This window comes from Falco rusticolus, chromosome Z, assembly GCF_015220075.1.
Source record: "Falco rusticolus isolate bFalRus1 chromosome Z, bFalRus1.pri, whole genome shotgun sequence".
Classification (NCBI taxonomy): domain Eukaryota; kingdom Metazoa; phylum Chordata; class Aves; order Falconiformes; family Falconidae; genus Falco; species Falco rusticolus.
The window spans coordinates 25,736,138-25,761,066 of NC_051210.1; the positions used below are offsets into that span (position 1 = coordinate 25,736,138).

Sequence of the window (24,929 nt, forward strand, 5' to 3'; positions counted from 1 at the left end):
AATGCTGTGACATGTTGAACCACTTTATCACCCTTATCATCCACTGCATGACTGTGTCACCCAAGCCCCCAAGATGCAATGCATGCTTCACGTCAGAAGTTGCAGCAAAAGAGAAATTCTGAGAGATCAGGTGAAAGTCATGTGTGCCAGCTTTGAACACATTTTACAAATACAGAGTCTGAGGAAACAGTTTTAATAAACAGAATGAAAAATGTCCAGCTCATCGATTAGGAGGTGCAGAATGATGGGAAGTTAAGTGCGTGAGGGTGTTGGAGTACTTGAGAATCTCTGGAGTACTCCAATTTATAGGTGGGAAATAAATGTTGATTTGTTTATTCCCTCCCTCCCTCGTATCTTCTCAGGGAAGAGCAATTAGTTTCTATTTTTTAATGTTTGCATTATCATTGAACATATATCTTTCTGCAGTGCCAGCTATAAAAAGCCAATACAGGACCCAGCTGTACAAATGAAAACAGTTATGACTGTAAGGATAAAATTATTAACAGTAAGTGGAGTAAACACGGTTTTGCAGAATTTATTTCTTAAAGAGCTTTTAAGCATAAAAATAAATAAAAGATGTGTCTATACTTTAAATTCAGTGTCATTGCTAACTGTTATGATGCAACTGAATTTTTTGTTCAGCAACAGAATCAGAGAAAAAGGTATTTCAGGTCTTTCAGGTTAATGGAATTAAAACAACATGTCATTCAGAGAACTCTTACATTTTAAATAGGCTATATCCTTTTCCCATTCAAATCTAGTCCTTTCCTTCTGTGTTTTGCAGTCTTTTTTGCCTTGATTTTGCCTGTAGAATCCCCTTCCTTCTGAGTGCAGGCTTTCTTTGCAAAGGGTGTGTTTGAGGGAACATTAGGAAGTTTCCAACAATCAGATTTTATTTAAAAAAAAAAAAGGTGGAGATTTTTAAATTTGTATTTTATTTTATTTTCCAGAAAGTCAAAGACTTTTAACCAGACGGGTTTTGAGGAAGTTTCTTGGTTCTGGAAGTTAGGAGAATTAAAAGTTGGTCACCTGCAGGATACCTGTAAACTTCAATAGCTTGATTCTTCACAGCTGCTCAGTACTTAATGAGTTCTTTTCTTTAAAAACCTAAATGCTAGCTCAAACTTACTTGTTTCACATTTCTTCCCATGTTCTAGTCCCTATAGCAGATCATTTGTCTCATTTAAATAGGCAGTATGAAGTACCAGATACAATGGTAACTGATCAGAAACTGTTATTTAACAAGAAAAAACCCAGCCCTCCGAACAGGAAGGCACAATGTCTGTCTTGTACTGTTGGCTGATAAGAAGGGCTAAAGACATGAGATTCTCCAGGGAGACAAGTCACATAAAACTGACTCTGTTCTTGCTGATTTTCATTTGTTTGTGGTTTTTGCTTTCGGACCCATCCAAGCAGTGTGAAAGATCTTCCAGGCGAGAGGGACATAAGCAGGAATAAGAGAGGAAGGTAAGATCTCTGACAGATGTATATGAAGTGAAATGCAGGAGGATGGCTCAGCTCTTTGAAGAAATGTGATAGGCTCTTGCAGCCAGTTGTGAAACAGTAATTTGAAGTCTGATGAACTCTTTCAAGTGCAGGAGCCTGATTCTGCTCAGCTGTGTAATTGTGATGGAAGGCAGCCAGCTGAAGGCAGAGACCTGGGCGCAACCTTTTGGGAGGCTTGTTCTGGCAGAGTGGGTGGGAGAGTAAAATGAAGATTGATAATGAACTAGTAATAAGTGGCCTTATTATAGTAATAAGTTTCCCATGGAAGCCCGGTGATTGCAGAGAAGCCTTAGCTGAGAGCATGTGACCGCATCTTATTTTGATCAGCTGTAGCACACAGCAAAGCTGTGTAATTATCATAATCTAACAATTAGCCTGGCATCCTTTCCCAGTGTTTAATTACTCCAATAAATGGTAATTGAATAGAGGACTTAATGACAAGAGAATAAGTTTCTTTCTACGTTGTGTATTTAACTTGCAGTCTTTTCTAGGAATGATTTTTGAATAGTGTTTTTTTGAACAACAGCCTTGATTAGTTGTTTCTCCTTTGTTTTGTCAGTCAGTATTTTGCTTCCTACGTAGTGTTTTCTCGTGGTGTTTTGAACTTGTCTTAACTTGTGAAACTGTAACCTAAGGACTGAAGGGTCATAGAAAGCTCCTGTATATTACAGGAGTTTTTTTTTTTGCTTGGGTAGCAATATCCTGCTAGAGATCTAAAATATCACTGGCTTGCTACTGTTAGCAAACCCACTTCTCTTAGCATCTGGAAAACGTTGAATTTTCTTTTGGTTTGAATAGAGCTAAAATTAAAATAGCTCTTTGATTACTTCATTGTTTGTGCATCAGTATCATTGTTGATGTCAGCAGAGCTATGGGAACAGAGTTTATTAAATGTTGTGACAGAGCCAGTAAAAAGAGCAGAAAAGCATTGAAGAGGTTATTTTTGCATAGCACAGAAATAGCATTTTTAAAATTATCTGCAGTAAAATGGTACACTTAATCCCACAACCCCTCAGATACTTAACAACCGCATGATTTCCCCCATCACAGTTAACGGTTTTAAGTTATTTGAAATGTGGGGGCTTGCTTGAACTGTGTAAAAGAATGACGAGGCACAAGTTACCCTGCTGTGTTCCAGCCACAGCTTGTGAGTTGAGTGGAATAGCCTAATGTGCTGCACTTGTCACCTAAACAGAGGCAAAAGCTTGTGAGCAAGCTCAGTAGTGTGGAATGGTAAATAACTGACTTCACCACATCCTAAGAGCAATTTATATGTTGTTCTTTTAAAGGATGTTAACATTTTCCAGAAAATGTTTGGGTTTTGTGTATTATTGCATATGCAAATACCTACACTATTTTCATTCCTCTGTTATTAATAATTTTAGCAAATAGTTTCATAACTAGCTAATAGAAATAAACTTAATTTCCAATCTATTTACGTATTCTTCCAGTTGAAGTTTTTCCTGTGTTTAGTACTTTTGTGAGAGGTGTTTCTATATTCCAATAACATTTAATCTGCTGGCAGTCGTTTCTATATTCTAATAGAAATATTTAACCTACTGGTGCTTCAGCCTTTTGGTATATTTATGGGATCTTCTGATCTGGCTGCTTTTTTCATGATGCTTGTATGAATGGACTTCTATCTGGGACCTCTCAATCTCCGTTAAATTTAGTTAAAATGGCTTAGTGGCTGTGAAAGCAAAAAGGAGGAGCTGGGTGAGCAGCAGTTACAGGGGTATGGACATGTGCTGCTCAGAGAAGCCTTTTTTTACTTGGGGAACAGAACAAGTAACTTTTTGCTATGCTCTTTCTGGAGAACTATGGGTAATTATAGTTTGTATTTACCCCAAGAATAAATCAATTCAGTGAATTTTGTTAATGTTGCCTTGCATTTCAGATTGCAATTTGAGAGCAAGGCAGCTGGTGTAAGGTGTTTAGCAATGGCAGTGTCCTCTGTGCATTGGTGTTACAGGCTGTGCAGGCTCCAGGCAGCAGATTTGCATCTGATCCCTTCTAATGCACGACTGAAGACCAGAATTTTGTAAATCATTGTTGGAGCAGTTATTTGAAGTCTTTTCTGGTTCACAATGAAGCCTTGCCACATACATTTGACAGAACAGACTCCAAATAAAGAAAGGTTGACATAGTAAAAGCAAAATTTTCCAGTACACTTACCTTGAAGCAGAGCATCTGGTGTGTCAATTTTGCAGGAAGGGTGATAGAATATAACTAATAAGATTGGTATGGGAGGCAACAAGCAGAAGCTATTGCATTTTTTTATCTATCTAAATGGTAATGGTCAATTAGTGTTATTTGTGCTGTTCTTAACCTGGATTTTTATAGTGCTTATTCCAAGCAAGAAAGGAAGAAAGAAACAAGAAACAAGCAAACAACACTGTTACTGCATTCTAAATATCTGTTTAAACAAATCATCACTTGTTTCAGTGACCAGCAAAGTTATTAAATTCAAGACAAGCCACTTATGCTTCAGATGGGCTTAAAATGATGAAGAGAAACATGCACACAGACTGTGTACTTTCACTTGTGTTAATGGATAAACAGAACACAGAAGACATTAATTACTTTGAAATGTTTTGCTAGTCTTGTGTTTCTGTGGTTAAAATTGCCATGAAGTTCTTTCTCTGCATCCTCAATACATGGAAATGTCATCGCTGGCACTTGACACAGAAACATCCACATGATTGTCTTTGCTGGAAACAGTATGCGAGTTTTGTGTAGCGAGCTGATGTTCGTTGGTTATGGAAACGTTTAGGTTTAGAAGGTACTTTTACTATCCACCTCTGTTTTCAAAGTGACTTTTAAAGCCCTACTGCCCAATAGCTAGCTTTGTAGTATGCACATTTCCAAGACACTGTTTGAATGCCACCTGACAAAAAAAAAAGGTTCATTATATTTGAGGAATAGCTGTGTTTTGCTGTCTGTAAGCCAGAGTGCACAGACACAAATGACATTATTGCTAAAAGGTTTGTAGATCCTCTCAGAGTTTTGGAGAAGCCTTTTGGGCTGGTTTCTACCACAACACAATGTTCTTTTATGCAAAATCCAGATAGGACTGATTTTTTCCTTGTAGTGGGATTTCTATGAAGACCCTGATCACTGCATGGTTTCAGAAGGGCATGGGAGTCCAGATGAGGATCTGCCAGAACAGCTGGAAGACCTAACCTAGAAAAGGAAAAACACAGGAGTAGCATTACTAGAGAGTGTTGGAAAACAAGCTTTCTGTTCTGAGTGGGAGTGCAAAAAGGGACAAACTCATTAAACCTTAAATGCAGACAACAGGAGACTTGTTATTCTGGTTATCTCCACCAATCTGTTAATGGATTCCACCTTCCCTTTATATGTTGTGTTCCTTAATATATGTAGGTGGCTTTGGTACACATCGATAGACGCTTTCATTTGAAGTGGAACTTTTGTTTCACTCTAATACCTGACATTACACTATTTATAAGAGGGTTTCAGCCTGTAAATGTTAAGTGCTTTTCTCTCTGTTGTGGTTTTAAATTCTTGGAAGTGTGTTTCTGAACTGTTTCCTCTAATGGCTTTGAGGAGTATGAACTGATGGATTTTTTTGTGAGTTGTTCATGGCCATCCCTTGCCTTTCTGTTCACATTAGAGGTCTTTGTGTTTCCTCTTCAAGAGGTAAATACAACACACTGCCTTGTAGCTAGAGAGAAGCGAGAATGGTCTCAGTTTGCTCCAGGAGGCACACTGGACATGTTGTAGCCCCTTTTGGAAAAACAAAATTAGTTCTACAACTCTTCAGTACGCATGCTGAGGTTTTGATTACTGACTTCTTTAAGATATTACATGAGGAGAAATAAATACCAGCTTTCTGCTTCTTAGTTGGCTAATAATCTCTTTTCAGTATTGCTGTTACTATATGGAGTGAAGAGACTTCATTTCAGAGCTGCTTGGTAAATACCTCGGTACATTTTTCCATGGAGCAGGGTCACCGCTGTGCCAGGAGTATCAGTTAAAGGCCAGTTTAGATCACTTAAAATATGCACCACCTCCTTCCCTTTTCAGACATGTAAATGTAAACACTTTCTGGCTACAGTGAATGACTTTGGAATGAAAATATTGGGAGGGCAGGGGAGCTGGGAGGGAAGGATACTGGGGTAAAGAGGACTTGGTTGTGCGCTTCGCCTGCAGACCTGCTTTTGCATTTGCTTGGTTTTTGCTTTCCACCTGTTTGACAGGCAAGGGTGTGCTGGGGCGAACGAAGACTCTCAAGTGTTTCAGCACTTAAGGAAGCAAAAATAAGAATGAATCTACTAAAATACCAGTGATCAAAGAGGACAGTTGTGTTGTGGTTTCGCTGGTTTCGCAGGAGCGCAATAGGGGACTTTGGCAGCAGGGAGTCAGATGACCTCTGTGTGCAGTGTTCGGTAAAAGAGCTCACTGGTGCAGATGACAAGGTTGATTTCATTGCTAACAGGGATTTAAAGTGTGATCACAAATTTAGTTGCCTATCTTTTTGTATTTATCATTTCCATTATCATAGACTGTGTGGTCGGATTCTTTCCTTCAAATTCAGCTGTTCACAGACTGTGTCTGGGAAATGTCTGTCTAGACTCTCCTTTTGGTTAAAGGAGAAAGATAGCTGCCTCTGGAGTGTGCTCCATCTCATTCCAGCCTACCTTGGGCCTAAACAGGCCAGATGAGTTGGACTGGAGAAGTTCCTGTTTCTCTCCATTGACTTAAGAGAGAATGTGGAGGATCAGTTCACATAAGGCTGTAAGAGTCTGATGTTAAGGAGACCACTCGGATCCTGAATGTCTGCATTTACGTAAATGTAGTTGTGAAAGCATATAGTCTCTGTCACAAAACCGTAATCCGGCATTACTGTGAAGGCACAGGCTGATACAAGAGGTAACCTTGAGAATCTCTTGAGAAAATTATATTGTCTGTCATCTGCATGGTTGTAAAAAAAGCATGCACACACACAGAGAGATAAAATATATATTAATTTTTACTTACTAAAACTGTAATTAAAACCCCCTAAAAAATAATAGAGCTATGGTTGCCAGGATGTGGCTTCTCTAGTCATAATTTAGAAGATACTCTTTTTCATTACCTGTAAGAAATGGCATACTGTTAACTGATACAGAGAACAGACAGCAACTTGAAAACAATATGTTCTTGTAAATGTGTTGATAGTACCTGTTCAGGTGACAGTTTTTGAAAGCACTGGTGTGCAAAAGTATATTTTTAACTAACAGTTCAGATACATGTAAATTCTCCTGGAAGAACTGTGGTACAGAGAGACTTTTCCATGTTACAGAATGGAGCCATGAGACTGTGCACTGGCTGAAATTATACAGATACATCATGCTTTGATGCATGTTCAGTTTTTTGTCTTTAAAAAGCTATTTTATTGAAGTTAAATTATTGTAGGGATATGAAAAGGTGTAGTTAGCTCTGAATTTATCCTTGGAGGGCCAGCAGATCATTGCTTTTTCTCTGAAATTAGATAGAAGGATCCAGATGGCAGATTTCAAGCCCATCAGGTGTTTAAAATATGCCCCTCAGCTAAAAAGAAGTATTATAGTTAAATCTGTCATGGCCTTTTTATTGCTCTGTGGTACACTTGACAACTGGAGCCGTCAAAGAGAGAAGCTACAAGTAGCTCAGTCAGCCTGAAGTGGAGTAGGTCAGTGGTTGGTTCCTTTGGCTGCCCCAGGGAGTTTGATAGACGTACAGACCTGGTTTATGGAATCATTAAATCCATCATGGTATAAGCTCCCATGGAGGCAGTGAATTTGTTCCCATAGTTTCATCCAGATACTGTGGTAGGCGTTAGAGAAGTAATGTAAGTGTAATGTGGAGGGGAGGAAAAAGGACACCCTCTCCACCCCCAACAAAACAAGAATCTCACATCTCTAAGGAGTCCTCAATGATAATAACAACAGTAATAATAAAGTGCATCTGGGCCCGTGCCTTGCGCTGCATTTCTCAGCTGGCACTCATTCAGAGCTGTCACATTAGGCTGAGTGCTGATAATTCATATCCCAGAATCCTTTTATCTGAACAGAGAGCAATGTCTCCACTGTGTATTTTTGGCAAAGGAGATGCACTGCTTTTCAAATATCTTTAAAAAGCAGTACAGGCTTTTCTTTGCATCTTGACAAACTGCTGCTAATCATGAAGAAAGAGGAAACCTGTTTGTGCTCTTGTAGTAACTATAAGTACTTGCAGTCAAATCAGCTATAAGCACAGGGGTGATTACTGCCTGATTCAGAGAAGAGGATTTGTTTGGGTTATTTATTTGCATGCATATGTAGATGTTTATATAGACACTGATTTGGGGAGGCTGATACAATTTTGGCTTCTTTGCTGCTTCTTGCTTCTTTCTGCAATTAAAAAAAAAAAAAAAGGCAAAATACAACCAAATAAAGCAGACAGTTTCTTTGTTTATTCAATAAGCCATAGGGAAAGATAGCCTATATCTTGGGGTGTGTTAGCAACAACTCATTTTGTAAGAGAAGAGAGCAAAACCTTTATCCAGAAGGTCGTATGATTATAGTTCTGCATAAGCAGTCTCTGATAGCTCTGGTGAATTGTAAGGGTTATTTCTGAGAGTCGATGTGCATGGCTGGAGTGAAATTAAGTGCCTTTAGTGATGCCCATCTTATGAGAACATTACCCTGCAACAAGGTCATCCTGACTTAACTGTGCTTATGTCTGAACTCTTCCTGTGATTTCAGATTCCAGCGGGGCGACTACCACATCGATGTCTGCATCAATGACTACCTGGATGTGTTCTGCCCTCACTATGAAGACTCAGTGCCAGAAGATAAGACCGAACGCTATGTTCTATACATGGTGAACTTTGATGGCTACAGCTCCTGTGATCACACCTCCAAAGGGTTCAAAAGGTGGGAGTGTAATCGGCCACATTCCCCGAATGGACCATTGAAGTTCTCGGAAAAATTCCAGCTGTTCACACCCTTCTCACTAGGATTTGAGTTCAGGCCAGGCCGGGAATATTTCTACATCTGTGAGTATACAGAGATTTACCACTGTTGCACAGCAGGTGCAAGAAACCCAGCTAATTTTTCACCTAGGCTTTGTGCAAATACAGCGGGCCAAACCATATATAATGCAGATGTCTTACAGTGAATGCAGACTTAACCATCCCCAGATAGATTAGCTAGCAATCTAGCTAGTGAAAATAAGATTAAATCACAGCTTCTTTTCTCACATGAAATAGCATAGCAGCCTTGTTCACTGAACCGTGGCTGACTTTTAGAGCAAAATGCACTATTACATTTATTCCAGCACTCTGAGGAGGAGGAGGGGGCAAGAGGGGTAGGAGGGAAGCTGTCCCCAAAGATGAGAAAAAATAATTAATCTTCTGCATGTGAAATTCCTGAATTTTCTTATTTGGTCAGATGAAATACTCTTTGTAATATTTATCACCCAAGGAAAGTGGGGTCTGCCAAGTTTGTAAGTGGTGTAGCTGCTGATGTCAGTAGTCCAGTGGTATTTATAGTTATATTTACTTAGGATGAATACTTCTAGCATCAGACCAAGTGGCTCCTTTTTTAATTCCTCCCCTTTTCCCCTCCTGCCTTTTTCTTGGACAAGCTGTTGATGTCAGCATGGGCGACAGGGGGTGCCGTGGGAGCAGGTGGCAAGCAGAGGAGGGTGGATGGGTTCTTGCACTTTCCCACTTGCTCCCTGAAGCAACGGGGAGCACCCTTCCAGGGCTCGAGGGTCTCCTCCGTGGAGGCCTCCATCAGGGCTGCTCTGGGCACCCAGTGGAGATGCAGGACGACATCTGAGTCTAAGGAAGTAAAAAAAACCTGGGAGGTTAAAAAACAGTGGGTTAAGCAGACTGATTCCCTGACCCCACTGTGCAGTTGATACTGCTTCAGCTGTCTCATCTCTTTAATCCTCCAGCAAAGATCTTATTTCATCAGTTTGGTTTGTACCTGAATCTTCCACTCCTAACAAGTTTTGTTTGCTCGCTTCAGCAACGTATTTTTTTCCTGTTTTTAGTGTCAGACTAGAGAGTTGAAAGCTTTAGACAAGACTGTAGATCCCAATAAATACTGCCTTCATATGTGTAGCTGGCCTTTCTACTGTGAAACGGTCATTCCACCTCATTTCACTGAGTATATGTGATCCCTGTTTTTCAGCCTCATTTCTTCAGCATTGAGATTTTTCTTTGCCTTTCGTAATCTGTAGGGAAATACATTCCTAGTGGATAGTTTTCCATTCATTTCTTTTTCTTCCAGCAAATAAAACCCGCTAATGAGTGGTGGTTCAGCATCAGAAGAACAGTGCCTTGTTCCTGTGCTGAAGTACAATAACAACAACAATAATAATAATAATAAACTGAAATGTTACTTAAAACTGTTTTTTAATATGGTTATGAGAAGTTGTGTTATCTGTCAGAGTTAAGTGGATAATGTTGTAGGATAAATAAATCTGCACTGTGTAGAACCAGTCCTGCTTCTGTCAGGACTTAACTCACAAAAGCTTCCCGTTAATTTCAACAGGAGTTTTGTGTCATTCAAACTCTAATACTAGGCCCCCTTGGAACACTGGATTTTTGGTGCCTTTTTTTTTGGTTGGTTTTGGGGTTTTTTTATTCCATTCCTGAGCATCATCAGTAAAACAAGCAGGAATACTTAACTAAGGAAAGCAATCTTTACCATCGCATGATCACAATAAAATGCAGCACAGGGATGGCGTCAGTAGCTGCAAGCATAAAAAAACACCCAACCCCACAAAAAAAACCCAACCTACAATAAAAAAATTTGTTTTCTAAAAAAAGAAAAAAAAGGAAAGAAACTAAAGGTGAAAACCAAACATGAAAGTGAAGGAAAAAAATATGAGAAATATCAGCTTGGTCTGTCTAGCTAATGGCTTCATTGTTAAAACATACAAAAGCCATTGAACTCTCAAGCAAGACATTATTATTCAAATACACCCAGGTTGCTTATGCCTGGTTTTCTTCATTTGTGGTTAAATTCAATATTTCACTAAAAACCATTATGTGTCTTCTATAACATTCATTTAACGGAGTCATTTAACTGTCAAGGGCTCCCTTCAAAATAATTGTTCCAAAGTGCTTTAAAATATGAAGAGTTTTATGATATTCAAATGCATTTAGATGGAATTATTTTTTTTTAATGAAAGTTAAAATAGCAAAAAAATAGCAGCAAATAGGTGTTCATGTACTAGTAGCTTACTGGCCTGGTATTCACTGAAATCAAATTTTTAGGCACGTTTCAGAGACACAAAAGCACTTTTCCTTCTTTTCCGTAATTTATTTTTTGCCTTCATGTTTCACTCTGCTGAGAGCAGTAACAAGGTTGGCATTGCCACAGTTGCAGGGAAGCACTGTACACTAAGTTAATTACAGGTAAACCTTCTCAGGGGAGAGTTGTCCATCCTGGGATGTTTTTATCTTAGTTTCTTGAAGAAACAAGCTGGTGAGATGTTGTTCCTTGTTTCCTCATCCAAACTGTAAACAGGCTTTGGTCCAGGCTGCAGACACCACCCTTGTTACCTTTCTATATCTGCATGTTGAAGAAATCACTCCTTCAGCATGGAAGGTTTCCTTTCCTCAGCAGATCTGAAACCTTTGTCCTCTGTGCAGGGGAGAGGGAAGGCTCACTATGTAGCATCAGTCTGGTATATTCTGTTTAAGGGTTAGAAAATACTTTGTGTAGTCTAGACCTCTGGAAAGACAGAAATAAGAAGTGGTTGGATAGATGTTTAGCTTAATTGCTGTCTGGTGCTTTTTTGAAAATCTTTGCAGTTTACCTTTTAAGAACATGACTTGCCTCTTGCTTCAATTATTTTTAGAAACTGCAGTAATCTGAGAAAAATCACTGTCTTTTTTTCTGACCTATTGTTTGGAAAATGCCACTTTCCTTTGTTATGTCATTGCCTTCATATATTGCTTAGATGAACTTGGATCTCCCTTCTTTGCATGTTCATTCTAGGAAAATACAAGGAAAAAATATCTTTCTGATATCAAATTTGCATTAAAGAAGAGGAGTCAGCATCACAGACATGCAGTCAACAAGTACTGATTGAGTTACTTTTTAAAGAGGAAAAAGTTATTAAATATTTTCAGAGAAAATTAACTTTTATTTACTTAGGGGTTGCACAGTAGTGGGCTTGGGAAAGTAAAGATTACATCATGACCTAAAGTCTCAATTTTTACTTAGTTCTTAACAGGTGCTCATCAGGTCAGTGTACATTAGCCTGAAAACAGACAAAATAATACTACTGCTGAAACAGAAGCAAATGAAATATAGAGAAAGCAAAACCTAAATATTTGCTGGTACAACAGTGATTTTAATGTCCTTCAGAAGGGAGCATAGGTTTGGGTACGCAGGTTAAGGTGGGACACTGTGCAAGGGGAGACAAACACAAAAGCAAGGAAGGGGTAAAAAAAGATCCTAAAATGTATAATGTTATATAATTAGATAATTCAAAATACAGGTATAATTTTCATTACTTTAATTGCGTGTGGTTTATTTTTATTAATGTGCTAAGTGTTCAATAAAATACTAGTAACAACTTGGCAAATATACATCAGGGCTGTTGAAATAAAAAAAAATTAAGACATTACTATAACCGGATCAGTACGGATTACTGCAGAGTCCTGACTGCGGTTTCGGAACCAAGCTCCTGTGTCAATTTAAGCTGGACCACATTGCTTTCTTTCTTGAAAACTATGTATCATTGGTGTAGTGTCAGAAGTTGTACTGATACTAAGCTGCAGCATATGCTTTTTTCTGAGTGATAGGTCCAGTTATTCCATCAAATAATTTGGTATTTGACATGATTTATCCTTGAAAATCTATGCTGGTTTTATCATGTCCTTCAAGATTTTATATGGATTGTTTATTTAGTCGTTTGGTCACTGTTATTATTGTAATTTATATTTGCTTCTACCCTTTTCTCAGAATGGCCAGGTAGGTTTACCCTTGCTCACAGTTCTCTTGCAGCTCTGCTGTTCTCTTGGAGGTTTTTGCTGGCAGTTAGCGGGCTTTAGGTTAATGTAGCTAAACATAAAGTGGTTCTTTCTCCATTCTTACTGAGAAAAGAGTTAGTTTCATCTTTTTAAAATCCTATTTTCCACCAGGGATTTATTTATGTAACCATTTTTTGTTACTGTTTCTTTCTAGTTTGAGTTCATGCATGTGTCTTTCTCATTTTGTTTCAAAATACTTGTGCTGTTTTTTTGTATTGCCTTTAATAATGTATCTTTATCACGATATATTCATTGTCACCATTTATTTGCATGCATCTGCTGATTGTCAATTCAGGAAACTTTCATTGTAACCATATTGCTCCTGAACACACCAGGATAGTATACTTCTGTGACTTTGATGTAATTATGGTTGCAAATAATACTTTTAATAGTTCTTAAATTTGTGATTAACTTAAGAAACTGAGTTTATGAGATTGTACATACGGTTGTATATACCCTTCTTCTTAATAACATCCAGCTCTCCTGTACTCCTTTTCCTCATAGAATACATCGCTAGAGAACCCGCTGTTACCTATTTCCTTGATTTTCTTCAGGTTTGCATTTGTTCCCTAGCATTCTTGTTTCTCTGCACTATTTCCTTCTTTTCCTGAAATTTTTGACTCTTACCTCCTGAGGGCTTTTCTTCAAATGGTGTTCCACCCTAACAGTCTTAGCTGCTGCTTCTATAGGATAACCTGTGATTTTTCATAATTTTGAATATAAAATTATCTCTCTTCTGGTAGCTTGTTCCATCTCTGTGACTGGAAGTCATCCTCACCATGGTCCAAAATCCATGGAACTGTTTGAATCCTGCTGTCATTTTTCTCTAACAGCTGTCAGGTAGCTGGACCATCTCTACAACCATCTGCACACCTCTGGAAGCTTCTCTGATTCAAAAGATCTTAAGGAAAAAAAGAGTAGCAGAAAAAAGTGTTTCTAATACCTCCACTTCTTTTTGTCTTTCTTTTGCCTATTAATTAGGTAGGTAGCTCATCTTACCACTAAGGTCCTGTAGCTGAAGTCTTGTTGAGGGAGTAACAGTATCTGATGACAGTTAAGCTGAACTTAGCCTCTCTTCTCCCTTCTGCTATGTTTTGTGAAGTGTGTGTTTAAGTGTTTTGTGTTTGCTTGTGCTGTTATTTTCCTTTAGTTTCTCTTGCAATCCTCTAGCAGTTTCTCTGTTCCATGCAATTCCATGTTCCATGACCAAGTCAATTTTTGGGAGGGTGACTGGCTTTTTGTCCCAAAGCTGTAAGCATATTTTAGAATCAGTATCATCAAGTTGCCTCGTTCCTGTTCCCTCCTTTCCACCTGAGATGTTTGCAGTAGAACCTGTACTGGAATGCTTTCTCCAGGTGGCCTAGCCACTGAATTTTGGAGATGGGGATGGACACAGAACTACCACTGCTTGGTGGTGGTCATGGTAAGGATTTTTGGTTGTTAATGAAGAATTATTGACAGAGTTTAGAAGTCTCAACTCACAGGGAGGAACTGTGCATATCCCTGTACAAATCAGCAGTTAGCATAGGAGGGTACTGTCCTCTTTTTGTGGAAGTTAACACAGATCTAACAAAAGCTTTCCGTGACTAAGAACCTGGGATGGCTTCCCAGATTGCCAGCTCAGCTGTTATTTTTTCAGGATTGGTTTCAATACAGCAGAATTAAGAAAGGGGATTTGATAGAGGCAAAGCTGAGTAGCCTGTGATACTATACAGGAGAAAACTACTGAGAAATCTTTACACTATAGTTTATTAACTGTTACTTGATACTTTTCATGTGCTCAAGAAATGGTATTAAACAGCTGCATAGAGTTCATTGCTTTTGCTTGAGCACCAGTGTAATATTAGTGGGTATCAATGTTTTGCATGAACAGACACAACTCACTGTAAGGTGATTATTTGATTTAGGTATCTCTGCATTTTTGCCAGAGGTTTAGATCGATGTAATGGGAGCACAAAACAGAAAAACTATGAACTGCAATCTTGACCTATCAGAAAGGGTAAATGTGAGTCCTGCCCAAAAATTATACTTCTCTTTTTTTTTTTTTTTTTTTCATCCTGTTATAGACCTGGAAATCCTGCCTGTCCAGAAGCAGTTGGTGTTGCCAGTACAGCAGTCTATACCACTGACTGTAGGTCTGCTGGTAGGAGGTGCTGTCTGAGGGCATATGTACAGTATTCCTCAGACTTTGAGTCTGACTTGTTTGAGGAAATCCCTGCTGGAAAAGGAGATAACCTAAAGAAACCACTGTGACTGCTCAGTTGCATCCTGGAGAGTATTAGAATCAATCAAAGGTTACTGTAGGCAGCTTGGCTAATGGTTAGGTTAGGTTACATTACTTTTTTTTTTGGAGGAAGTCAGCTGTTTCTTTTGTTACTGTATTCCAGCTGGGTTAGCACAGTAATATTTAATCAGTAATACTTTAGAAACACTTTTTTCTTTTTTTTTTTCCTCCAACGCTTAGAATATATGGTTTCTCTGTAAGCAGTCATACCAGTAAAGACAAATCTCTTAACCAGCAAACTGACCTCATTGTAAGGGGCAAATTATACCATCTTGAAAATGCAAAGAAAGCACAATGGATGTTTTATCTATGCATTTGCCACTATAATTGTAAAGACACTGTCAGTCTGATTTTAAAGTTGCCTTTATGTAAAAGAGAATTGCTTCTTGATGTTCACCAATGCCCTTAATACTGATTCTTCTTCACAGTGTCCTTACAGTTATGGGGAATAAATTACTTTCCATTTAATTGCATTACTTTGTATTTCTGGGAATTTCTGTTCTTCTGTTTGTAATTGTGATACGGAGTGGGTATCTCTTGCAATCACCCATCGCATACCCTGTGTATCTGCTTGTTCAGACAGTTGGTCATTTTGTACTCTTCTAATGCTACTTGTCTCACAAGGTCCTTGGCTAAATCTCTATTTTGCTTCTTGACCAATACCCATGGTACATTTTTCTGTAGGACAAAATAAGACTATCCATACATGAGAACAGGTTATTTTGCTTTTTCCACTGAACACAATTTATGATTGTATGAGAAGACCTTCCAGCAAAACACCTGTTTGGATGTTTTTTTCCCCTCGTATCAATAACTTATATGCTGTAAAAGGCTTGCTTTGGGTATTTCCTCCCCTTGAGTCTGTCAATACCAGGACTCAAAGTCAAAGATTTGACTTGGGGCACAGTTTGGACTTTAGCTTTAGAGAGCTGTGTGACCTCTGGAGAAATGAGTAGAGCAGATTGATGGTAAGTCTTGTCATGCCATACTCAGCTTATACCAGGGACAGTGGAGTCATTGTATTTACTCTGTAGGCTAGACTGTTATTAAAATTTTTTTTCCTTGTTGAAATGGTTGACTTAAATAGCAGATATTTTGTTTTGAAAGTGAAGATGGGACTTGTCTCTCAGCAAGTGTAAAAAGGCCATCTGTCTTCAATTCAGGAGGTGTTGGTTAATGCAGGTGCTGCTCGTGTTGTGTTTTCTTGTTGCTTTTTGAAGACATGAGGTCAGAAGATCCCTTTTGGAACTCTCTCTCTCTCTCTGGACATCCTGGCTCTCACCAAAAGCTAAAAAATGAAGGCTGACTAAAGAGTGTTATTAAAGGATGCTGAGAGAATTACAAACATTTTTAGTGTGTTAATTGCACTTTCCTTTTGGGGAAACATTGTTTATTGCCAGGTCTTCCATTAACCTTTCAATCAAGATCTGATCAGCATAAACACTGATGCTACTTTGACAGCAGTGGGCTCAGACATGCCACTCTACTACAAATCCTGCTTTGATGGCTGGTTTACCAGAATCACTCTAGATGTTATGGATGAAATCAAAGCAATTGAAAGGGTTTGATAAATGTGTACTTAAAAAAAATATTTTTGTTTGATAACATTAGACAGACAAGGAAGGTGACCTTTAAAAGGGAATTCATGCTTAGCCTAGTGTGTAGATTAAAGGACTGGTTTCTGTTAGAAAGCATCAGAAGAATCAAGTGCTGGTCCGGCTAAAAAGAAAGCAGAAACAATCACCAATGTCTAATAGATTTTGACATCGGTAGAGTTCTTAGGCTCCTCAAAGGGAGCATTAAAAGCTGTGGAATAATTTGGGACTCGGGAGAAATCCATAAATGAAAATGAAGAGAGAACCCATGGAAGTGCTGATCTCATTTGTTTGAGTTTTTCAAAGGGAATGAATGTCTTTCAGATAAGTTTAAAGAAGATGATTTGGATTCATGTGCTTTAAAAATTCAAGTGCTGTTAAGATCCTAATAGCAGCAGAAATATAAAAGAGGGGAGGACATACTACACATCTGCAACTTTGAAAGCTGTCTCATGAGCATATTGTATAAGGTCCTGTGGGAAGACCAGTGCCTTGTATTGCTTTCTACTGAGGTACTGATTTCAGATGTTAGAGCAATGAGGGAGTGCCCACAGACAGAAAGGGTGAGGGACAAGGTTTTCTTTCTTCTGTCTTTTTTCTTTCTCACCAAACATACTCAATGAAAGCCAGTTCATTTTGTAGGGTAAAGCATGTATTAAATATTGTTGTATGATCATCAAATCACAGATGTTAAAAAGATAGATTGGTTAGAACTTAGATAAAAGACCTCCAAGGAGCATTAAGAACTTGATAAGGCCATATGTGACACACCTGCCCTAAACGAAATGGTGACTGAATGTTCCATACTGGTGGCTATGGATTACTGTAATTTTTAACATTTGTGGTTCTAGTAGAAATCCCATTGCAACTTTCTTAAAAGTAAGTATTTAAATTCCAGTGTTCTGCTGGAAGTACAATTGAATGAACTGCACACAGTCCTTTAAATCCTGATGGTCCTTTCATCATTCCTTGCTTTAAATCAGTTTTGATGTTCAACACTACAACTTAACATCTTGGTGGTGACTGCATTTCAGTGGTGGGTGGGCTTTTTGCAGTGGTACTTCACTGGGATGTTATGAGATTAATAAGATGAAGCATGCGGATTCCTTGAATGGAAGAATTCATAGGAGTGGAGAGTATTATTAATAATTATCTGAGGACTTATAACTCTGTAACAGTGTTCTAATTTGATTTCTGAGCAAACTGAAACCTGTTTAATGAGCTGTTGTATTGGAAGTATGTGTTTTGTAACACGGAGCAGATGCCAACAGAAATTAAAATAACATAGCAGTGACACTTGGAATAACAGTGTTGTACTTCATTGCCTCCATGTCATCATCATGTTAGTCTCCCTGTTCCTCAGGCTAATTCACCAAGGCAACACTTTCTCTGGTGGTACTGTGTCATGATACAGAGTTATATATGCATGCCTGCAAGCAATAGACCAAACCCAGACTCCCTCAATGAAAAAATGCATCCGCATGCTGACTAATTGGTTGATGATCTTGTTTCATAAATTAGTATTCAACATTCAAGTCCATATTTTCATAAATACTTGGATTTAGAAGAAGCAAATCTGTTTCTAAGTTACTTAACCCTCTGATATTAAAGGAGGCTGTAAAATAGAAGAGTGTTGCGGAATTCTCAATAACTTTTTCTTTTTATTCCACAGTAATGCATACTATTCAGACAAGGTAGCCAAGACTCTAGGCTCCGGACAGGCTGGACCAATGGGCTGAGGCCGACTGTATGAGGTTCAGCAGGGCTCAGTGCCGGGTCCTGCCCTTGGGTCACACCAGCCCCACGCAGCGCTACAGGCTGGGGCAGAGCGGCTGGAAAGGGCCTGGTGGGAAAGGGCCTGGGGGTGCTGGGTGACGGCCGGCTGGGCAGGAGCCAGCAGTGTGCCCAGGGGGCCCAGGCGGCCAGCAGCACCCTGGCCTGTGTCCCCAGCAGTGTGGCCAGCAGGACCAGGGCAGTGATCGTCCCCCTGCACTGGGCACTGGTGAGGCCGCCCCTCGAACCCTGTGTTCAGGTCTGGGCCCCTCTCTGCAAGGGGGACATTGAGGGGCTGGAGCGTGTCCAGAGACGGGCAGCGGGGCTGGGGAAGGGTCTGGAGCACAGGTCTGATGAGGAGCGGCTGAGGGGACTGGGGGTGTTTAGTCTGGGGAGGAGGATGCTCAGAAGGGACCTTACTGCTCTCCACAACTCCCAGACAGGAGGCTGTAGGCAGGTGGGGGTTGGTCTCTTCTCCCAGGTAACAAGTGATAGGACAAGAGGAAATGGCCTCAAGTTATGCCAGGGGAGGTTTAGATTGCACAGTAGGAAAAATTTCTTCACTGAAAGGGTGGTGAAACATTGGCACAGGCTGCCCAGGGAGGTGGTGGAATTGCCATCCCTGGAGGTATTTAAAAAACATGTAGATGCAGTGTTTAGGGATGTGGTTTAGTGATGGACTTGGCAGTTCTGGGTTAAAGATTGGACTTGATGATCTCAAAGGTCTTTTCCAACCTAAATGATTCTAGGATTAAAAGCATATGCAGTTAATACTGCTATCTCCAAGATTCTTGACAAGTCAATATAAATCACATAGAATAAGACTCTTCACAGAGTATTCAGAAATGCATAGAAGTGCTTTAGTCTGAAAAATTACAGAAAAGTCTTTTCAGACTTCCAAATGTTTCTACTTTCCCTCAGGAAAGCAGTAGGTCATCCTCAGATCTATGTTATTGGTCAAATGAGATTTTTACTGCCTCTAAAATCTCCCTGGCTTCCCTTTTACATCATAGATATTTAATATTAAAAGTATCAAGTGGTATAGCCAGCTAGATACAGCACTGCTTTGGGGAATTAAGAATGGCCTGAAGGTGTATCAGAGTCTCACTTGTGTGGTACCTCTGTGCACAAAGGTAACCAGGCTCCTCATGATGGATATGGGGAATAACGTTGCAGTTGCTGATCTTCTGGGGGTGAAATTATCTTAATTATTTGAAGGATAATCAGAATGGGAGCATATTAATCAATTTAAAGAGCCTTGACAATTCAGTTGTAGTGGTGTTTAAAATGTGTTCGGGGAAAAATACACTAGAAGGGCTTAACATACATTATGTTTTAAGAGTTGTAAGTGGGGATATTGTGAAGATAGGGGCTTGGATTTCTTCCTACGTAGTTTTTTTTTGACACCTCTGCTTTTAGTAATACTGGGTCATCTTCCTGTATCTTGATGCCTATATCATTAAAAACTGTGGACTACTTATCTCTAATATTTTAGGGGTTTGCAGAAGATGTTCAGCTGTGAGGCATTGAAGAATGAATTATCCTGCAGCAAAGCCCTCTGTTGAGACTGAAGTCAAGGTCTCTAGCAGCAGCTGCAGCAGGTCTTGCTGTCTGTACACATGTGAATGTGTTTCTGCCTGAGAAATCTTGAGCAGAAATAAAGTAGCCTTAGGCTGAAAAAGAGACGTCTGTCTTCAACATCTTGGGGACTGTAAAAGAATGCAGCCTCTCCTCTTGAAGAGGGCTTGGTATTAACACCTCTCTGCTTCTGGCTGGTGATGCACAGAAAAGTCATGAACCTGTTTTTACCCAGGGAAATGGAGTTATCTGTGCAGTTCTCATTCATGCTTCGTGGAGGTGGGATCTGGCTTCCTTAGGTCCTTTCTGTAAATAGCATCAAGAAGTAGAAGGGAGGAATGGCATAGTGAAAAGTCCATAGGCACATCAGCAAGGTAGAAAATGTGTTTCTTTATCAGAGAGAAGTGCAGAAGCAAAACATGTTTTGTCAGAAATAAAGATATGTTCCAGTGAGGGTGATGACAGTGTTGTGGAGTTCAGATGTGAGCAAATGACATGGGTAGGTTATTGTTTAGCAATCTGTTCTCAAATGTTCTTAGATTTTGTAAGACTTTTAAAATTATTTTATTAATATGTTGAATATAAGCAGGCAAATTATAATGCAGCTGGAGTTTTGAATTAATAATCATGTGTAAGAACATTTATATCACATTTATTTCAAGACAAAGATTTCTGTTGTCAAACCAGTTGTCTGAAGCCTTGAAATATGGATATTATTTATTTTTCACCATTGATAGTGCTGTATATCTTACCTGGGTCTCACTAGAGTAGTTGTGCAATCACAAACTGCCTCTGAGGAATGAAGCAGCTCCTTGACAGCTGCTCAGTGGTGTGCTGCGAAGTGCCCACATTCCAGCCCACATGCTTTGCTGCAGTACTGAGTTTTGAACTTAAGTTGGTAGGAGTTTAGCTGTCTTCCATTGCAGCACTAAAAAATGCTGCCGACTAATTAACAGCCACCTCACAGCCTCAGAGTTTGTTGTAACTGGCTCCCATGTCTGTACAAAATCTGCCACTTTCAACTTACATAGAAGCTTTCACCACTGACCCTTTCCCCCTGGCCCAAGCAGAGCATTAGCCAGTATGCTGAGAAGCTGTTGCCAGAGGTAGGGTTTCTCATCTGTCGTGCTGCACCTGTGGTAGCTTTGCTTAGAAACGTACACCAGTGCAACAACGTTTTTTGTTTGCAGTCCCACTTGTCATTGCTCAGTGGCAGCTCAGGCGAAACTGTGTAAATTAGTCACTGTCACGTTTAGGCATTAAAAGTGGAATTAGTTATTTATATTAATCACAAATGTTTCTCCAGGTTTTATTAACAAGCAGATTGGCTGCCAAAATGCTTTCTGGAAGACATTTTTTTCTCCCAACTGCCACAGAGAACAAAACAGCTATTATGGGCATTTAGATAAAGATTTAACGGTTTCAGCAATTCATTTGAGGAAAACTGTCTTTTACTATACATGCCACTTGAGTGTTGACTGTCACTGCCAGCATGATTTGTCACCTCTGATAAAATTATACAGCAGAGACACAAGATGGTGTAATTAGTTTTAAGAGCAGAAACAGGTTAATCAACAAAGCAGAATGACGTTAAAAAAAACAGACCCACATATCTTTTTTGGCAAGTCCAGATTTCCAATAGGGGAAGTTAGATGTCTATCTAACTGCTGTTTTAGCACATTTTGGTTCATTTTGTCTTCAAGCTTTCTTCTTTCTTTGACTGCACCCTGCTTTTCTTTTCCTCAAGATGGTTTCCTGTGCCCTGTTTAGATCTCCAGGAGAAAGTAGTACAGGTGACTGCTTCATATTCTGTGCATCTGCAAGTAGTTCTGTGGAAAACTGTAGGACTGGTCCGTGAACTCAGTACATGGTGTGAAGAAATGACTAGAATGATAAGAAAGAGGTCAACATGAATATTGCAGGGTTTAACAGCAATGCAGGGCAGGCTGCCAACATGACCTTCACACTTTCACGTGTTTTGGACAGGAAAAAATCCATTTCCTAGCGTACTACTTTTTGAGCTTATCATGTTCCAAAGAATTGAAGACTAGGCATGCTATATGTTGTTCTGACTAGCTTCCGTTTTTCTTCCACTTCAGCATTTTAGGGTGGTATAAAATGAAGGAAATGAAAACACAAGTGAAAAATCAGCTGTTTGCTACAAAGGAGGCAAACAAGGGTTAAAGGAGGAAAAAACTCATTACAGAGAGATTAGAAAATTAATTGATTGGTGGCTCTGACAGTTCCCATTGGATGTCTAAGGATCCTGTGAAAAGAATGTATAGTCTCAAACATAACATTTCTTCCTATTATTGCTTTTTCCCGCATAGAGACTCCTCTGAAGCATCATTAGGTTCCAATTATTTTCAGTGAAGTATTTCACAAGGAAAGGGCATGATAAAATCGGTAGAGGTAGTGTTATTCCCCTGAGAAACTTACTATGGCTAATACTCAGACTGTAATAGGGAAGGCTTCTGTTCAGCATCCAACTTAAGAGATTTCAGCAGGGGTGATTGTGTTTCATGGAGGTTTTGGAACTCCTGTGACACAAAGTTAATGTGCCCCCTCTTCCCCCAGAAGTAGTACAGGGCAGCTGATTAATTCAGTGGAGTCTGAGAACTTGATCATATCCATGGCTTAATATAACCATGTCTGACATTTGCAGTGAATCTATTTAGTGAAAGATCTATTTTTTAATTTTTTTTTCCCTAAGGCCGAGTGTTGGCTTAGAGGTACTGTTCTTTCATAAATGACAAAATATTTGTAACTGTTTTCTTTGCCACCAACTGACCTGTTTTCCTATATTTATCATGTATTTATTTAGCAGCTATGTGTGTATGAGTTGTATGCTCTTTTATATAAATACATATACACACATATATAAAAATAGTAATTTGAAAAAGTCACGTATTAGTTAAATCTTTGATAAAAAGTAATCTTTTGTGTTAAAGGCTTTAGCTATTGTGATTATGAAATACTGTCGTGGTTTAACCCTGGTGGTGACTTAGCCCCAGGCAGCCCCTCGCTCCCTCCCCCCACAGTGGGATGGTGAGAAGATCAGAAGAATAAAAGTCAGAAAAATCAAGGGTTGAGATAAAGACAGTTTAATAAGTAAAGCAAAAGCCGTGCACGCAAGCAAAGCAGACCAAGGAATTCATTCACCACTTCCCGTGGGCAGGCAGGTGCTCAGCCATCCCCAGGACAGCCGGGCTCCATCACGTGTAACAGTTACTTAGGAAGACAAACACCATAATGCTGGATGTCCCCCCCTTCCTTCTAACTTCTAACCCCCTTTAACTCTGCTGAAAGGTAAGATGTTTGTAATATAAAATGCCAGTGCCTCCTGGCCCTTGTATTACACTTTGACCAGGTTATCTTTCTCCTCTACAGGCTGAGCTGACCAGTTCTTTCTTGCCCTTGATAACATGTCCTTGGGATGTGAAATATAAAATGTTCGTTTTCAGTGGAGTTCTCCAAACTATTTGTCATGCCATGCTATCGCTGCCTTCTTAACTGAGGGAGAAACTGCCTTTTCCAGTAGCTTTGCAGTTACCTGGCACCTCATTCTATGTAACAATCAGTGTTTGCTGTGAGGGGTGAGTTGAGGTGCTGTGCACTCTCAGACCCTTAAACTTCTCCCTACACAGCCACACCAGCTGCTCATTCTCATCAGAAACGATAGCATTGCTTCTAACCAAATTATGGGATAATTTGGAAATGCAATTATTTGTTCTAGGTTTAGCACAGGTCTAAAAGATGTATAGTAAGAGTTAGCTTGGGAACATGCTTAATAGGCTAACCTAGCTGAGAAGAGCTATTTCTACCTAGGACTTCTTTGTAGTCAACTAGACAATATTTTGAGTGAAAAATAAGGCAAAATTAAGTATTTTGGGGAACTGGTGCCACATCTAAGATGCAGGCAGAAAAGGAAGAGAAAATTTTCAGCACTGTGTCACCTATGAGGATGAGGGACACTGTGCTTTAGAAATGTATGTTAAAATTGGACTTTTGGTACTTGTATGAGTACACAAGTTTTTCACTGGATTTTCCACAAGGATATATGTGTTTCACAGAGTGCTTGTGAACAGCATATGGTATTCTGTGTGCTAACAAGTACATTTAAATCTGCACTTCACCCTTATCAAAATGAGGTGAAATTTTAAGTGCAAGTGTATTCTACAAAGAAGTCAGCAACAAAAGCCACACAAATAAAACAACAACAAAACTCTCCCAAAATTGCCCTAGCTCTTCAGCAACTGTGCTTTAGGCTGAAGGAGGAAGACCCTGAAATAATAATTTTCTGTGAGGGGAGGGGGAAAAAAGACAAAAATTAGTGGTGTTTTTTTGTGATATTTCATGAAGAAACAGCTTTTTTATTTATAGACATGAATGTCACAGTGATAGTTTTGCTTTGGGTTTGAAAAGTAAATAGAGATAGCATATGTGCATTGAATGCTAAAAATTATCAATTTGATTCATTTTCAATGGACTTGTAAAAAAAAAAATCTGACAACTGTGTACGCAGATTATTTGATCATCATGGTCTTTTTTGACTTGACCATCAGTCAAGTCAGTGTCATTGAAAATGACATAGATTTCGGTGTATCTACATTTAAGTGGAATCTGGACTTCAGGGGCCTGATCTGAAATGCACCTGAATACACAAATTTTCAAAAAAGAAAAAAAAAAGAAAATGAAAAAAAAGCAACCACCAGCAACACAACTAAACCCAGGGTAAATGCAATATCTGTTATTTGTTCCATGTAAATTGCACATATGCAACTTTAATTCTGTTCTTCCTTGATCCTAGTCCAAAAATAGGTAAAATAAATAGATGGCATATTACAGGCCATATGTCAGAAGTGCTTAGCATTCCCAATTAGAGTCATAATTTTAGAAGTACTTAGCTGTCACTTAGGTATCCAAAGATTTGGCCTGGTTTCTAAAATGCTTTTCACATGAAGCACTGAGTTCTTCTGAAAATGTGATCTCTATTGCAGATTGTAAACATCTTGAAAGCTTGTCAGTAGGTTCTTTTGAATGGTATGTTTGTATTTTACCTTTTTTGTTTGTTTGGGTGTTTTTTTAATGTGCAAATACAATATTCTTTATCACCTTGAGCTCCATTTCTGCTTTCCCATAATCAAGAGCAAAGATAGTCTAGTATTGT

The 24,929-nt window shown here is 39.1% G+C and overlaps 1 protein-coding gene across 1 annotated transcript in view; it reads left to right on the forward strand.

The window, feature by feature from the left end:
* Window positions 1-24,929, forward strand: part of EFNA5 (ephrin A5) — a 213,749-nt gene that overhangs the window by 163,398 nt on the left and 25,422 nt on the right. The window contains exon 2 of the mRNA XM_037374291.1: window positions 8,235-8,527. Within this exon, the coding sequence (XP_037230188.1) occupies window positions 8,235-8,527 (293 nt within the window). The remainder of the gene's footprint in view (window positions 1-8,234; window positions 8,528-24,929) is intronic.